The sequence below is a fragment of the Mya arenaria genome, chromosome 1, assembly GCF_026914265.1.
Source record: "Mya arenaria isolate MELC-2E11 chromosome 1, ASM2691426v1".
In the NCBI taxonomy this organism is placed as follows: domain Eukaryota; kingdom Metazoa; phylum Mollusca; class Bivalvia; order Myida; family Myidae; genus Mya; species Mya arenaria.
The window spans coordinates 25,566,265-25,584,401 of record NC_069122.1 but is presented as its reverse complement, the minus strand read 5'-3'; the positions used below and the strand labels follow the sequence as shown (position 1 = coordinate 25,584,401).

General features: G+C 34.1%; 1 protein-coding gene across 3 annotated transcripts; it reads right to left on the bottom strand.

Annotated features, from left to right (window-relative positions):
• Positions 1-909: 909 nt before the first annotated feature.
• Positions 910-12,030, bottom strand: LOC128239902 (mitochondrial ribosome-associated GTPase 1-like). Of its 3 annotated transcripts, none has more exons than XM_052956364.1 (3): positions 11,893-12,015; positions 4,634-4,830; positions 910-3,487 (listed from the first exon to the last, which is right to left on the bottom strand). In XM_052956364.1, the coding sequence occupies exon 3, from the start codon at positions 3,480-3,482 to the stop codon at positions 2,595-2,597; it is 888 nt and encodes a 295-aa protein (XP_052812324.1). In that variant the 5' UTR covers positions 3,483-3,487; positions 4,634-4,830; positions 11,893-12,015; the 3' UTR covers positions 910-2,594. The 3 variants fall into 3 exon arrangements, with proteins under 3 accessions (XP_052812324.1, XP_052812317.1, XP_052812310.1); XM_052956357.1 differs by lacking the exon at positions 11,893-12,015 and adding an exon at positions 5,103-5,685; XM_052956350.1 differs by lacking the exon at positions 4,634-4,830 and having other exon boundaries at positions 11,893-12,030.
• Positions 12,031-18,137: the final 6,107 nt, after the last annotated feature.

The following is an 18,137-nucleotide window of genomic DNA, read 5'->3' as shown; positions in this document are numbered from 1 at the left end:
CCATTCAAGAAATAATGCTTCATTCTCCTTGACCTTAGAACTATTTAAAAAGACCGATTTGACAATTAACATTAACTGGATCATTGCGCGCATATCCATGACAACCACGTGCTATTGCATATCCATACGCAATTATTTTCACTAAGCACTAAAGAGTTCCAGCAACAAATACATTTTTACTTAATTTTGTTTAACTGAGGTGGGAGAAAAAGTATCTACCATAGCCGCTGGTGTAGGATAGGTTCATTCCGACCCTCGCGCAGGGTGTTTTGCGGAAACTCGGTAAACCTCGTTTCCGCAAAACACCCTACACTCGGGTAGGAATGAACCTATCTTACACTCTCGGCCATGGAAGATACTTATAATCTTACTTGATTAATTAAGAAGGTTCAATGGCTGGGAACCCTTGTTTAAAGTTTCAATGCAATACATTATGTATTTGCCGAGATATTAACATAAATGTGGTTATATGCAAAATTTTATGGGCCATTATTTGCAAAATACAGTTATCTAACATGGTTATTTAAGTAGGTTGGGTGGTTGAGTAACATTGTAAAAAGTCTCAATGCAATACATCAAGTTGTTGCTGAGATATTAACCTATGTGTGCTTACATGCAAAACCTTAACCAGAATTTCTAAGTCAAATAAAAAAGGCCCATTATTTGCATTATATTCAAATAAGTGTTATCTAACTTCATTAATTTAGTTGGGAATACATATCAGAAGTTTCGATGCAATAAATGATGTATTTACAGAGATAATGACTTAATGGTGCTTACATGCTAAACCGTGACCAACGTGTGACGCCGATGCTTGGGTGAGTAGTATAGCTCTCCTTATTCTTCGAATAGTCGAGCTTAAAATGACAATGGTTCAATACTTACACAAAATAATAATGTAAACACTGCTCTAATTTTGTATTTATTCCATTTTTTGTCACTAAAATTTGAACAATGCTTATAAAATAAACTAATAAAATTTAAATATCATATAAAACATGACTGTTTAGGCAATATCTAGTTTTAAAACAGGTCCAAGTCTAAGTCAACCAATCTACACACAATTGCCTAATTTGACCTTATAGTTTAACCATGAGTGACCTTGTAGTATGAGTGACCTTGTAGTTTTACCATTAGTGACCTTGTAGTTTTATCATGACCTTTTATAGGGAACTGGGTCGTGAGAGATATCAGAGTTCATGAAATTTGGAACCAATGTTCTTCAAAACACATCGAAAGCCGCAGCAGAAGATGTATGTATTGTATTGTCTGGGTGACATTGATATGTGTGGATTTATAATGTTGGCTCTAAAGCATGGTATACGCAGGGATTACTGTGTCAAAGGTCAGGGTTACCTTTAGCAGAAAACGGGTTTCCATCAATAACTTAAGAAAGACTTGTCCTCAAACTTTGTGTGCACATTTTGCATAATTCTATTTAAACAAGAGGCCCAAAAGGGCCTATGCTCTACTGGCATGGCTTTTGTGGTCATATCAATCAAGAGCATGTATGCATGGGTAAAAGGCAACAGACATATAGTTTATGTTTTGTGTTTGGGTTACCTGAAATTGTAGCACGTTCAACATCTGAGCCCAGAAAGTATTGTAAGCAGATTAGTTGCATGAACTATTTTAATATGTGCCAAGTAAAAGTCATCTGACAAAAAAAAATGCTTTCAAAACTGTACTCATAGTAAAAATTTCTGTAGTTTTAAAAGTTAAAAAAAGTTGGTCAAAAGGTCAAAGTCAAGGGCATCCTTGGACAACATTGATCCATTTGAACAAACATTCCCAATCAATTGTGCTGAGATGGATGCACGAACACACAAAAAGATTTTTTTCAAACCTTTCCAGATTTATGTTTACCAAACCTGTGAACCCTGGGTGTGGCCAGTAATGACACCAGGTGCATAACTTAAACATTCACAACCAATTTTGTTAAGATGAATGCGCAAACTACAGAACTTAAAGCTAAAAAATGGCCTTTAGGCTTTCAACAAGATCAAGGCAGAGTAATTCACAAAATCAACTGCAGAAGCAAAAAGCAAATTGTCTCTCAAAATCCTAGACTTGCAAATTGTCTCCCTTAACTCTAGACTTGAATTTACATATACATGTAAACTTGGCTAAAAATAGAATTCACTCATGCAGACCTGGCTAAAAATAGAAAGCATTTCTTTAAAACTTTCATGGCCCATAATCTAGGCATTCATGGGCGAATCTTGCTGGTTTTCGAAAGGAACCAAGCTCTAATGGACATCTGGATACTGTACAAGTTTCATCGAGATACAATCAAAACTGAAGACTGTATCGTGTTCACAAGCAATTGTTTACAAGACGCACGAACTCACGACCGCACGGATGCACATACTACGTACACATTACCATCGCATAAGCTCTTCTGGCCTTTGGCCAGTAGAGCTAAAAAAACTAAATTTAAATATCTACAAATTTTACCAAAGGCATATCATACAAATATCTTGAATGTGATATTAAATACTTCATGATATTTACTGATAAACAAGAAAAAAAATATATATATATATATATATATAATTTAACGGAAATGCAATTTGATATTCAATGAACGTTTTTCAAAAATCTAAATAATCATCATCTAACATTATCTTGCCCAAATTGCCCCTCTGAAAGTCTTTCAATACAAATGTAGCTGCTCTCACAAAATTCAGTCGATACTGAAGGCCACCGGAGTGTGTAAGTTCCTTAGTTTTCATCACAAACTGGTTCTTAATAGCAATCTGAGCCAGAAAATCCATCACATCATCACATGGCTCTTTCAAATCATAGTACTTCACATATTTAAAATTGTGGTGCTTATTTAGCCAGTAGAGCATGTAGTCGACAATATGATCTTCTCCCATCAGTCTGTTTGGGATTGAATCACAAAGACACAATCTCATGCCGGTATCAACGCTACCAATCTTTGGGCTGAGAATTCCTGGAGTGTCCACCACATACATGTCTGGATCAAAATTAACACGCACTTTGTTCATCACAGATCTAGTTACTCCTGGTGATGCCCCAACTGCTGCACCTTTCCCCTGCTTTGTATAAGACTCACGCAACTTATTCAGCATGGTTGACTTGCCAACATTTGGAACACCAATCACCATAATGTTATAATGGTTATGGATATCCGGCCTAAACCTTGGACGTGACTGAATATCTTTTAACAATATCGGCACTATATCCTTTCTTATAACTTTGAATATGTCCTTTGCCAAACTAGCAGTAAACTGGACATGGTTTATGCCCTGGCTATATAGTTTCTCTTCAATCTCCTTCTTCCTTGACAGATCAGCCAAGTCACTCTTATTCAGAACCAAAACATGGGGCCTGACGTGAAAGACATCTCGCAGCTGATTGTTTCTGCCTGAGAAAGGGATTCTGGCATCATGGATCTCCAGCACTCCATCGATGTTGTGAAGCGAGGCTTGGATCTGTTCCACACCTTTCTTCATATGACCTAAAAGCAAAAACGTTAACAATAACATTGTATTCACATAATAAGAAAAAACAACATCTCAATGAACCTTAAGCGCTGCTTTGGAAGAAATATGTCGAAGATTAAATAAAGGTGTTTTAAGAAGAAATGCATTAGTAAATAATAATTGCACAATATTTTCCAGGGATGATAACAGAGCCAAGTTGCCAATCCTGAAAATGTCTGCCTGGGGTTCAGGGGGCCGCTCAAGGCCCGCAATGGGTCCTGGACAAGGGGGGCTTTCCGAAGCTTTTCGTATTTCAGGGATTCTAATACCCTTTTTTGCGTTAGAATAGTGTTCAAGGAGTACACCTTTCGGTTTGGTTGATATAATTATGTTCAACATGAGACATCCACAATCAGAACAATTATCAGGAATCTTAGCAGTGAAGTTTAACACCATTGTCTTTAAACAAAGTTAAATTTTCTTTTTTTTACTTGAAGTCACAGGCATAAGACATGTTCCTGACATTTTGGTTCAGTTGTCCACTTCCCATAAAACTCAACTGGCTATGATCAAATGCCTGTGTATGAACAGTCTACACTGTGGGATGTTTGATTTATAATAATGAACAACATGTCAATTATCATGCTTGCAAATGCTTATTGTAAAAGTGTTATTTATTCAAATTTTATGTATCATAAGAGTATTTATTCCATTTTCTGCACATTTGATGAGAATATAATGTTATTAATTATTATACAATGTATATATTATTCCAAGTAATATCAATACGGGACTTAAATGCTTTGGCAGCGTAGCCGTTGTGGACATGGTGGACTTCAACGTATTCTGGTCCCCAAGCCAGATTTTTCCACTCATGGTGTACATGAGTCCAGTAGCACACAAACTAAATTGTCCCACGGCACTGTAAGTCTCTCAAACAGGCTTTCAAATTCTATGAAAATTGATTCAGAATCAGCCCTTGTGATTTTTAAGGAGGCCAAATGTCTCAACACTATTTCTTTCTCTATAGCAGAAAAATAGCTGCAACAGTTTTCTCATTGTTTGTGTTTGTTGACTTGTCTTAGTTGAAACAAAACCAAGATCCATTAACTCCTCCACATGTTCATCATTGAAATGGCTAGCCACTCCGTAAGTCATCTTGTATGATGCTGTACACCTACGTTTTAATTTGCTGAGAGCTTTTGTATCTTTGGCAAGTGTCTTAAGTAAGACACACTACTGTGGTGCCAGGGAGCATGTTCAGCCATAAATCCAAGTATCATGGCCTCTGGATTGAATTGTCAGTCATTGACAGCAACAACTGGATGCACTGGCTGAGGTGTCTGTTCATCCATGACTTTTGTAACCATCAACATACCTGGAAATACAAATAACAACTATAGAATTTAAATCTCAATCAAACTGGGTCCTCAAGAAGTTTTGTTAAACTATCTCAAATAGAAAATAAAATGACTGCCTCTACAAAATATTTATTCATTTTTTTTTTTAATTTGAACCAAACCAATTTTCCCATTATGGTCAACAGCCACTTCTTATTAAGAGCAAAATTCATTCTCAGTTTGATCACTTTCTATTAACTTAAAAAGAAATGTTTCGGGAATTTCTCTTAAAAATAAATGGCAAATATACCCTTAAAATCGACGAATCGATGTTTTTAGAAGTTGGTGGTGGTCGTTGTTTTTTTCCAATTTTCCAATACCCGTTTATTCGTCTTCGTCGTCTGTCATATCCAGATACGACTATCCGAATACTGTCTTCTAGTCCCATCGGTAATTTCCGTAATCACCTGATGCTATCTTAACCAATCATTTAGCTCGATTGCCAAGACGGAAATACGTTCGTTAATTTCCGGCTTTTCACTTCCGGAAAACTCACCTTTCCGTACCCATATTGTTCAAACTGAGCTCGTATCGCTTCCCTGTACCCCTCCCCCCTAGAAAAAAACTCAACAGATTTACATTAATCTCAATATCGATCCGTGAGGCCTTAAATCCGGAGTTCTGGATTAATCCGGAATTTTATCATCCCTGATTTTCATGAAGCCAAACATTTAAAACTTTGAACTGTGGGAAGATTTTTTGTAAAACTGTAATGTTTGAATTTTTCACTCCAAATCAATAGAGTTATCTACTGGTTAAGGGCAGGCATCCTAACATTGAAGCTTGATGGTCCTAGGTCAAATCATTCTAGAGTTATTGTGCAAACAAAGATTATATAAATCTGTTGCCCATGCCCTTTAATCTTTGACCTATTAACCACTAAACCACTAAAGTTTTACTTTATTGTGTGGACAAAGTTTTTAGAAGGCTGTTGATTGTGCCCTTGACCTACTGACCTCAAAAGTTAATCTATAAGTCAAGGATAATGACTTTATTGTATGATTAATTGTTCTGACAATTGTTTTTTTCGCATACTTTCTTTAGATCTTCATAAAGCAGGTACTGCAATTCAATTATATGATTACTAGGCAATCAAAAATTGAAGTTCTTACAGAGACATGTAAATAACTTACTTAATGTTTATTTTTCATTTTGTAGACAAACTTGCACATCATGTGCAGCAAACTATGGAGGCCATTCGTTGCCAAAAGTCCAGACGTGTATGTGTGTATTTTAGGTTTGTAACATTGATGATTTACCAATTTACAATTTACAACCGCCAACTCATCGGTTGTATGTTTACATTTTACACTGCACATTTTCATTTGTCATTGTACCGATTGGAGTTTTATTCTTGTTGCATCTATTCAACAGACGATTCAGTCGTGTTTATAAAGTCGTGTATGGTAAACACACGTCATTCTGTGAAAGTCACATGCCGAGTGTTACATTGCGGTGTGTAAAAGACAGATTTCAGTTCTTAGTTCTACAAAGTACATTGTATGGTGGTGACTTTATTCGCAGTTTTGAACATGTTTACGAGATGAATTTAATTTAATTTATAGATAGCTCCACCTTAACCATGTCTTAACTCCTCCTTACGTCTTTCGGAAATTTCCTCGGCTCTATTTAAACCAATTATGGATACTTTGGACCATGGACATTGCGAACCTTATTATGGACATTAGGAATTATCTATATTATGACACTATGGACTATGATTTGGAAACAGGATGGATTATAAATTATTTCATGTCGAATAAAATAATATATGATATTACAACATGTTCTTGTCTATATAATAGTAATTAATGCGCACATATGACATGAAATGAAATGTATGCAAAATGACTCAAGCACAACAAAATGTAAGTCATTAGCATAAAACTATACTTCAAGAATGAAAAGTCCCATTGTCTTATTTTTCTTTTAAAGCTGCACTCTCACAGATTGATCGTGTTGACAACTATTTTTATTTTTTATTTTGGAATTAGCCAATTTTTGCGTCAATGTCTGGATACCAGTGGTATAAGACTGCTGACAAAAGATCAGATACAGTTTTTCAGTTTTACGTTCGCAATGTTTTATGGCTAAAAGTGATACTACAGTAACGTTTTAAGAAAAATGAAAAATGTCGGCAGTTTTCCAAACAATTTAGATCTGTTTTATTAACATAACATAAGATTTATTTCGATATAAGCATATACAGCTTATTATCGCATACAAAATATACTTACAAACATGCATGAAAATGGAATGTATAACAATAATACGATCATAGCATACAAAATGGTAAACCGCAATTATCGCGGAATAGCTAATTTGTGTAATAATTGTTTTTTTTGTCGTATTTAAGAGGTTTACAAATTTAAACATGCTTGGTTTTCCCCAATAAAATTTTGGTATATAGTGTTCCCGTAAATCCCTATATGGAGGACAAATTTACACAAAGTGGAATTCATCTTCTATGTCATTATTTCCACATATTGTACAGTCACTTATTGTAAGTAATCTTATTATTTGTATAGAAAGCATTGCTGCCAAAATCAGCCGAGTCTTGGACAAAAAAAAGGTTGTCAAAACTTTCAACCTGTGAGAGTGCAGCTTTAAATTACTATAAACACTATTTTAAATTCTACCATTAGAGGACACTTTCTTGCCTTTTTGCAATGTTTAAGATTACAAGTAATATTAGATAATTAAAAATTTACGAAGAAAAAAATCTAAATTTTCATTAAGTTGAAATTATTCTCTAAGATGCCCCCAGAGGTTTATTACATGGTAGCTGGAACTGTATGGATAAAATACACTAAGATTACAACTTCATATAACTCGTACATTATACTGTAACGAATATTATTTTATAAGTAATAAAGTATTTCAATGATGAAGTCAATTTATTGCTAATAAACAATCATTACTTGCTGTTACCTTTTATACCCCACCCACACTCAACAGTCAGGGCTTTTTTTCACATCTAGGTGAAGCGGCCCTAGCCCTTTTGGAGGGGAAAAATCGCGAGTTTGTTTTTCTAATCTAAGACTCACAATATCTATTTTTTCATGTTCTTGAAATCCCCCACTTGATTGTTATGGTTCACAGTGGCAGATCCCGTAATTCATAACTGGGGACACAAGTGGGTTGGAGGGCTGTTCTTCCATCCACATGGATATTTTGTTTCAATGATGTATTGAAATTACACGTTTACACCATACATGCTTATTAAGATAGTAAATGTATAACATCAGACAAAACTAGGTGGATATCATTATGATGTCCATCAAAAGTTTCGTGGGTTTGCTGGAGCCGGTTTTGAACAGGGACTTGCGTTAGAGGGGCGTTACTTAGGGGCACAACTTTTTGAACATGATCCCTCGAGTGGGCATGACATTAATATGTTTAAAATGTGGGAAGTGGGGTTTAGGGGTACTCCACCTAGAATATTTTAAAGATTTTTAGTCTAAATTGGTGCGTTATGGCGTAATTAAGTACTTTTTTCTGAGAAATATTGACAAAAAATTAACCTTTAAGTTTACTTGCGGGCCAACTGGGGGTTGCCACTTGAAAATAAAATAAATGAACAATTTTTGCTTGCTTGGGTATATTAGTAAAAAAAAACTGACAGTGGCAGTATAAATCTGGGTCCGTGAGCCCAGCTCAGATACACCCAACTGCAATTGACTAAATAATATGGTGATCTATAATCCATTTAGGAACATTGATCGTCAAAATAAAATAAAAGATGAAGTTAATTTTAGTTTTTATTGTGAAATAAAGAGAGAGTACTCGGACTTACAACCGGGAATATACAGGAAGTAGGCGAAGATGTTATCTCCCTTGCTTGATTCGACGGAAATAAACTAAAGAAAATCCGAATCGTTAACTCCGCCCATTCACCTTCGTTTCTTTCGGTGACATTTACCATATAAGGTATAGGCGAAATCGTCTATCCTTGTAATTCTGAACTTGTCAATTCCCTTTTGTAAACCTGGACTAAGTCTTGTTGGACTGTAGAATTGCAGTTTTACATATGCATGATTCGGCTTTCTAAATTACATCATCATATTGTTAAAGTCAAGTTATACGATCTATGTTTTAGTGAGTTTATACAGGTTAGATCTGACAAATATACATTTTGACTACTATAATGACAAATGACAAATCAATACAGAAAAATTGACGAATAGAAACAACAAGTAGCACGTCTACATTGACAAATGTAAGAGATATTTAGTACGATAAAGAAGCACATTGTGGGAATTACAAGTCTGGACTTTTGGAAACGAATACTGGCTAAGGTCACAAATCCGAACACTTTTTGAGGTTTTTTACAATTATCTTGGAGAGTTTTTGTTGTAGTAAGTTAAAATTTTGTATGAAACATCTTTGGTTCATGTGAAAACAGCTGTAAAAGTACAGATTTATGATCTCATCAATTTCATGTCGAAAATCGTTCATTTTATGGACAGTAAATCACCCCTTAAATTATGCTATGGAAGGCACAAATACCGAACACTTGAAAAGCGAAAATACATAGTCATACAATTATAATTAAAAAGTATGCTATATTAACCCTTTACTTCATGTAAACCTAAACCATTTCAGGCTGCCAGTGCATGGCTTATCAGTTCATATCAGTACCCCTACTTCATAGAAGATTATTGATATTATTGGAATTTTAACCCTCATGTATTACAAACCTATTTTCTTAGTATTTCTTTTGAATTAATCAATAAGTCATCAATGTAAAGTTTATAGAATTTAAATTTCCAATCCAGTCATATAAATTTTATTTTGTTATCTAAATTATTTCCGCATGATATTCATAAATAAACAGAAAAATATGTCAAATTTGATTTTTTTACACTTTTATTTATCAAACATAACACAAAATATTATATAAACAACATATTTTTATAATTCATTTAAAGCAACCTGAATTGAAACAAAGATGGACAGAATTAAAAAATAATTCACAACAAAGAAGCACGGTATATTTATATATATATATGAAACAGAAGAAAAAAAAGTTTAATCAACAGTAACTTTCGGTTATTAAACACTACAATGCACAAATAAAGTTATTATTCAACTACTAAATGAGGCCTGCATGTTGTTGTTTACTAAATTTATATCGTTTATTGCATGTCCAGGTATTGTCATTTGGGTTTGATTTTAAAAATCCTCATTTCTCGTATCCTTGTGTGCGTGACGCCGAGGTCCGAATTCGCCATCTCGACGTCATACTCAAACTCATTTTAATCGAAGCCAGAATGTTCCGATTCGTCAGACAAACACTGAAATATAAATGACATTATTCAGCAATGTTGTTTTAAACTGAAGTTAACAAGGCCAGAAATTAGCTCTTCATTGCATTCTCGTGTATTCGAAAACACGTGTTTCAACAGCTGATCGATGTTAAATTGGGTCATGTCAAAGTTTAACAATAGGGATAGTCATTATTTTATAACACTTTTGTACTTACTTTCAATTTGTAGAAGCAGATGCGCATTTTTATGACCGGATTAGCGAAACAGAAGTGACACATATGTCCCATATAATGATTTATGGCCTTTGTTTATACAAGCCAGATGATTTTTTGTTTATCCAACATGGCCGACATTTTGACACGTTTTCGAACCATGACCTGTGACGTCAGGCGCGTGATCAATAAAATATAGTTGTATTATTGGTAGTTAATTATAACTTGCAGTATTGTTTAAATTTCCACGAGGAAAACGAGACAGGAATGCCCACAAACCTGCGCAGTCAACGTTTTACGCATCTTTGATACCAGTGACCTTATTTCGCGATTTTCCGAAATTCTTTAAATAGTAACATAGTGTTTTTTTTAGTGCATTGTATTTATCGATGTTTATACTTCATGAATATGAATTTATAGCAAATAAACAAGCATCAGGTATGAAAATAAATGGCCCTACATTACGAATACGTAGGATTACGTATCTATGAAGCTATGGATAAAACGTTAAGATCCGTATCTATGAAGCTATGGATAGATAAGTAAAATTGCGTATCTATGAAGTAAAGGGTTAAATAAACACTTAGCTGCAAAGTGATTTATTGTTTCTGAAAAACATTCGCTTCGAATGTAAACCATGATTTCTATTTATAAATATCTTGAATGTAGGTCAACAACTGCAAAACCTAAGGATGCGCGTGCGCCCTCTGACGTCATTCCCCCATGTGCTACATTTTGATCTTTAAGCGTATAAACATTGAATGGCATTTTTTAGCCAAATACTTAACAAAACATGATGAAACTTCGCAAGTGTGACCAAGGCAAGCCTCTGTATTAATCTAGATCATTGAATAATCGATCACTGTAAACAAACGCATGTTTTAGCCGGTGTTCGGGATTTGTGCCCTGTTCGGGAATGTACCGTCAACCAGTAGCCTCCATAGCGAACAGGGCTTCAATTAAGAATTTGAAACTGGAAGTATGAACTTCATGACAATCAATTATAAATGGAAGTTTTTCACTGAAATGTGGAAGTTTAAGCCTCCAAAATACGAGATCTTTTTCAACTATTTTTGAACAAGTATATTAAAAATCAAATAATTTGCAATTTTAACTTGCCAAATTCCTAGACTTATATAATAATATTATAATAATTTGTTTTACTTAGAAACAGTTAAACCGATTGAAACTGTGACCATAAAATTACCATTGACAAATGTTTTGATATTCTGAACTTCCAAGCTTTCAACTTTGGAAGTTTCTTCAAAATTATGGAAGTTTTTGTAGTTACAAAGAATCAATTTTGGAAGTTTTAAAGCTGCACTCTCACAGATTTACCGTTTTTCCAATTTCTTTAATTTTTGTCTCGGAATTAGCAATTTTTTGCGAAAATATCTGCTAACCAGAGATGAAAACTGCTGACAAAAGATCAGATCGTAGATTTTCATATTTCCGTCCCAAAATTGATGTTAGGGATGTTGGGATGTCGGAAACTGCTTCTCAACCAGTATTCCGACTTACTGGATGGGATAATCAGAAAAATAACACTCTGCCTTACCTGGGAACCATTGTACATTGGCTTTGTTTTGAAATACAAACTTATCTCTTAGTTTGAGAGAGATCTGTGCACTTCGTCTAGCCATTTGCGATATAAATCCGTTTCAGCAAAGCATGAGTTTCATCATGATCAGTTGAGATGTTTGATGTTTACAAGTTAGTTATAACGGCTTTACTTTTACATATATTTAAATAGGCATTTCAAAGAGTATTTCATTTCTCTTATTCCTTATTACCGATTTGACTAAAAGCGGAAATCGAACTCTTCCCGAGGGTTGCAGGTCAAAACGTCCCCAGGTTAAAACGTCCTACGGTCAAAACGTCCCCATTTTGGTCAAAACGTCCCCACCAAAAGTCAAAACGTCCCCATTAGCTGGTCAAAACGTCCCCACCAGAATTATTGTATTATTATGTTAAAATAAAACTAATAAATGAATTATGTTTTATATTTCAGCAAAACATGTGATTGGGACATACTAGTGGATTGTCAAGAGCGACACAACAGGCCATTATCATGGGCGACACACCAGGCTCTGTTCTTTTTTTGTATTATATATGAAATAAACGATTTATTTACTTTGTTTGTTTTTTCTTTTAATTTCTTTGATGTACCTTAATAAAATAAGTAATAAATAATATGTACCTTATAGATAATTATGTATTATTGAATGAAAGTAGCCGATGTGTTTGATGTACATAATTGGATTAAATTAAAGAAGTGTGAATTATTTTGTTGCAATAATTAGGTTTCGTGGCCTTTAATTGGAAAGTATGTCAGCAGTTTGCTGCAATAAGTGTGACAATTGTTAAATATGTTCCTTATAAATCCCTTCTTTGGGATAGGCGTCATACCACTTATGACCATTCGTTACAGTATTATTCACGTGATTTATCATTGAAATTATAAAGGATAAAATATAAATTGTATCTTGTAAATGTGTTGTATATCTGGACATAATATAGTTATTTGTGTTTGACAATGTCTCATTTCCCGTGCATCGCATGTGGGAACAACGTGCGACGTAATCAGCATGGGATCCAGTGTGAAAGCTGTGAGGAATGGAGTATCCGATAACCTGTCGAAGATTGAGAAACCTTCATCACTGTTGTATATTTGGATATATAGTTAATGAATATAAATACCTCGGTATATACTTCAGTAGAACCAGATCTTTTCAAAAATACTAAGTACATATTGCTAATCAGGCTACATTAGAGCAATGTACAGTTTATTACGGAAAGCAAATTGCCTTCTTTAACTATAGACTTACAAACTGAAATCTTTGATAAACTATGAAACCAATATACTCTTTATGGAGCTGAAATTTTGGACTATGGAAAGATCGATGTTTTTGAGAGAGTTCAACTTCGATTTGAAGTATTTATTTTTTATTTTTAGCTAGTTTTGTAATGCAATCTTTCGTAATGATATTTGAGATAAAGGATCTTTACTATAATGTCTATGTAATACAATACTACAACATGCATATGATATGTATTAAATGTGAAATTTAATTATTTTACAAAATGAACTACTAATGCAACATCTAGTGAAACATCAAGAAAGTTAGTTTTCTCAATTTTATTTTAAAGAACAGTGTTACGATGGACATAGGCCATGTTCAATGCTTAATTACAGTGTTAATTTGACCTAGAGCACCACTTTTATTTATTATTATTTACTAAACTTATATAGCGCACTTTTCATATACACGTTTAAAGGCGCTTTACAACCGATAATTTGATAGCTAACTACAAGCAATATGTTTGGTTAATACCAAATTATATTAAACGTTATTTGGGAGTTACAACTGCTTTTGTTAAGGCACGTGTCTGTCATTGTGTTTACAAGGCCACTATTGTATAGTGTCACTTTTGACACCTTTGGACTGTGTCACACCCTATTTTCATGGACAAGGATGGGTTATTATTGGGTGATATTCACTATTAATGTTAAATGACGTTGAAAATTACTGCGACAGGTGGGGATTAAAAATAAATGTATCAAAGACTAATGGAATGATTTTTGAAAATGGAAGTGCAACGCATATAGACTTACAGATTTATGGTAACCCAATAGAAGTTGTTAATTCCTTTAATTACTTGGGAATCAATTTGTTTAAAAATGGCAACTTCAATAAGTCTCAAAAACTGATTGCTCAACAAGCATCTTTTTCACTGTATAAATTATATAAAATATTTAATAATTTCTTCAGTTCTTATCTGGGGTATGAATCCAGCTACCGACATAGAAATGATTCATGTGATTTTTTTTCGCTATATACTTGGAGTAAAAAAATCAACAAACTCAATTGCGTTATACGGAGAACTTGGAAGGGTACCAATGATAGTATATATAGAAAGTTATTGTTTCGAGAGATAATAGAATGACACCCCTTTTTGAATGTGGGTTAAAATTTGACTTCAGGCTTTCTATTTATTCTTGTGAACTGGCGGCAATTGACCTTGCACTAAAAATGCTGCTCCAGCAAGCAGAAGCAAACAATATACACAACAAAGTAACAATACTATCAGACTCTTTAAGTGCACTCATGTCAATGAAAACAAGCTTTTCTAGGTCACGACCAGAAATTTTACAGCAAATACTTAATAATACTACACTGCTTCATGATCTAGGAGTGTCAATAACATTTGTCTGGATTCCTAGTCACATAGGCATCTTAGGAAATGAAATGGCTGATAAAATTGCAAAACAAGCATCAAGGCAAGGTTCACGAACAAACATCAAATTAAGCGTCCCTGAAGCATACAGCTGGATAAAGAAACTAACAAAAAACAAATTTGTAAGAGACTTTGAAGTATATAAACTTGAGCACAATTTTGAGTATGGGGAAATTAACACTACAATCAAAACATATAGTACTAATACACTAAAAGATAAAGTATACACACGACTTCGTTTAGGAACCAGTATGCTAGCTGCTGAGAATTATACAAATACTGACTGCTGTATCCAATGCGGAGACAAAGAAACATTCCATCACATTTTCTTTAAATGCCCAACTTATATGGAACAACGAGAAAGCCTGAAAATAGAACTTCTGAAACTAAATATGTCAGTCATCGACAGGTATCATCTGCTGTTTCCCGAACCTGATATAACAGAGAAGGTAAGGGAAGCAGTGTTTGCATACCTGTCGGGAATAAACTACCTAAACAAAATTTAATACGACACAAAACAAAAGTTTCTATAAGAAATAGGGTCTAAATAGCACAGCACTTATTAAACAACATATGCAAAACATGTTCATTGTATACGCCGTGTACCTGTTGTTGGGACCCTTTTTGAAAAGGGTGGTAATACAATGACTGTTTTAACATCAATAATAAGCACAAAGCATAAATAATAATCTTCAAAAAATATAAAAGCACGTTCATTGTATACGCCGTGTACCTGTTGTTGGGGCCCTTATCAAAAGGGTGGTAATACAATGACTGCTTTAACATCCCAAGAAAGCAAAAAAACATACATTAATAATAACTTGAGAAATAAAACAAAATAAAATAAAAAGCACGTTCATTGTATACGCCGTGTACCTGTTGTTGGGGCCCTTTTCAAAAGGGTGGTAATACAATGACTGCTTTAACATCCCAAGGAAGCAAAAAACATACATTAAAAATAACTTAAGAAATAAAACAAAATAAAATAAAAAGCACGTTCATTGTATACGCCGTGTACCTGTTGTTGGGGCCCTTTTTTAAAAGGGTGGTAATACAATGACTGCTTTAACATCCCAAGGAAGCAAAAAACATACATTAATAATAACTTGAGAAATAAAACAAAATAAAATAAAAAGCACGTTCATTGTATACGCCGTGTACCTGTTGTTGGGGCCCTTTTCAAAAGGGTGGTAATACAATGACTGCTTTAACATCCCAAGGAAGCAAAAAACATACATTAATAATAACTTGAGAAATAAAACAAAATAAAATATAAAGCACGTTCATTGTATACGCCGTGTACCTGTTGTTGGGGCCCTTTTCAAAAGGGTGGTAATACAATGACTGCTCAAACATCCTAATGAAGCTTATAAAATAATTCCCTATAAGTAAAACTTTATCTTAGTGAGGGGCATCACGATCCCCTCCGGCGCCTTGCTAAGAGATACGTTCATTACAAACAACAAATATGGCAGGTTTACCTGACAACTACAAACACATTATATTATATTGAACAAGAAAGAGCAGAGGGAACGAAACGGTAACCGGCACCTTAAGCGACACACACGATAGTGATTCACACGATGAACGAAATACTAAGCTAACAGCCAAATGTATATAGAATATTTATTGCTTTACATATTTTACCTTTTGGAATTACCGAAACATACGAATGGAATTCATGGATTTACGCAGGTTATTTGGAACGATGAATACCAAATCGACTATCCATTATTATCAAGTCCGATAAACAAACATTTCATTCCTGGAGTTATGAGATGAACGCGTATAAATTGGACGCGTACTTTTAGTAGCTATAAATAACTGATTTTCAATCTACATTATGGTGACAAAACATTTCTTTTCTTTTCTTCTTTCGTTTTCACATGAAAGGATGAGGTATTAAGGAGTATGATGATATACATCGATTTAACCATAAATTATTAAATGCAAGTCACCATAACCTAAAACGAAACCAAATTATTTTTCGGGCGAAGTTGTCAAGAAAGAAAACCAATATCGGTATAAACTGTATAGAGACATTTTGAGTTAACAATTCTACCGATTTAAACCGTTACATCCATAGTGCTATTAGAAGTCCATGATGATTTTACATGCTATGGTGATGGTGTTGTAATATAACGCTTCTGGTCCAGGTTTATTGTTAGGAAAAACAGTTTTTAATCCTAGCCCTAATTCATTCATTCACATTCTATTGAAATTTTGAAAATATACATGGTTACGACCTATTGATAAAAAAGAGAAGGCACTGGACCAGGGGCTACATACCTGTGTAAAGAAAGTATACTATGTATTTTTTTTATCCCGCACATACATAATAAAATGGAAAAAATCGGGCGCAGGCAGTGGGAAAAAACAACAAAAAAAAAACAAAAAACTATATTATTAATTATTATTATTTTTAAAACAACCATAATAACCCTCTCTATATATGTACATGTACATTTAAAAAACATGTAGGCAAAGTAATGTCAACGCACTCTCTGGTCTTGAAGAATTTCCAATAAGTAAATAAAATAGTGAGGCAATAGTCGGGCATCGACAACAAAGTAATCAGTTCATATATATATTAGAAATATTAATACATATAGTGGGCAAAAAGTCCTGTTCTCACAACACTTTCTTGTCAATGAACTGACCGTGAGTCTTGCCCATCCTTCAAATAAATACCATTCTTACACGTAAATGTTTTTTAAGATACAAGACTGGAGAAATGAAACCATATCCAATATTCAGAGCTGTGGGACCTCCCTAGATGTCATTCATCGCAGGTTTCGCGGCATTTTGGGTAAAAATTTACTCCTTTGACGAATATCCCATCAACCGATGGGGGTAAAACTCCCCTTTTGGCTTCAAAATTCTGTTTAAGTCACACTTGGGGATGTGGCGGGGTCAAGCCATAATGCAGCCATTATAGGGCGCGGGCAGACCTATATAAACTCAACAACAACAACAACGAGAGATAATAGTTTAATCCATAAATGAACATGGTACGCAGATATCAATAAATTATTTCCTTTTATACCTGAATTGCTGTTATTTAATGTAATTATACTAACAAATTTAGCTATATTTCTATTTTTATAACGACACTAGAACAACTATAGGATGTTATATCATTTATGTTAAATTGCTCCAGAAAATTGCGCGACCTCCTCTGTGACACGGCCGGCTAGACATATAATGTGAAAGTAAGTGTAAATGAGATCAAATTAAATGAAATCAAAAGTTATAGTTTTGTTATGTATATTAATGTTTAAATACGTCGTTAAAAATATATTTTTATGTACATAAAGGTATTGTATCTTTTTTATTTTTATGTACATAAAGGTATTATTGTATTGTATCTTTTTTATCTGTATGTACATAAAGGTATTAATGTATTGTATCTTTCAGGAACATTGAAGTTGATGTATAAATTAAAAAAAATAAAATTGGGGACGTTCTTGGGGACGTTTTGACCAGCTACTGGGGACGTTTTGACCAAAATGGGGACGTTTTGACCATAGGACGTTTTGACCTGGGGACGTTTTGACTGTAAAT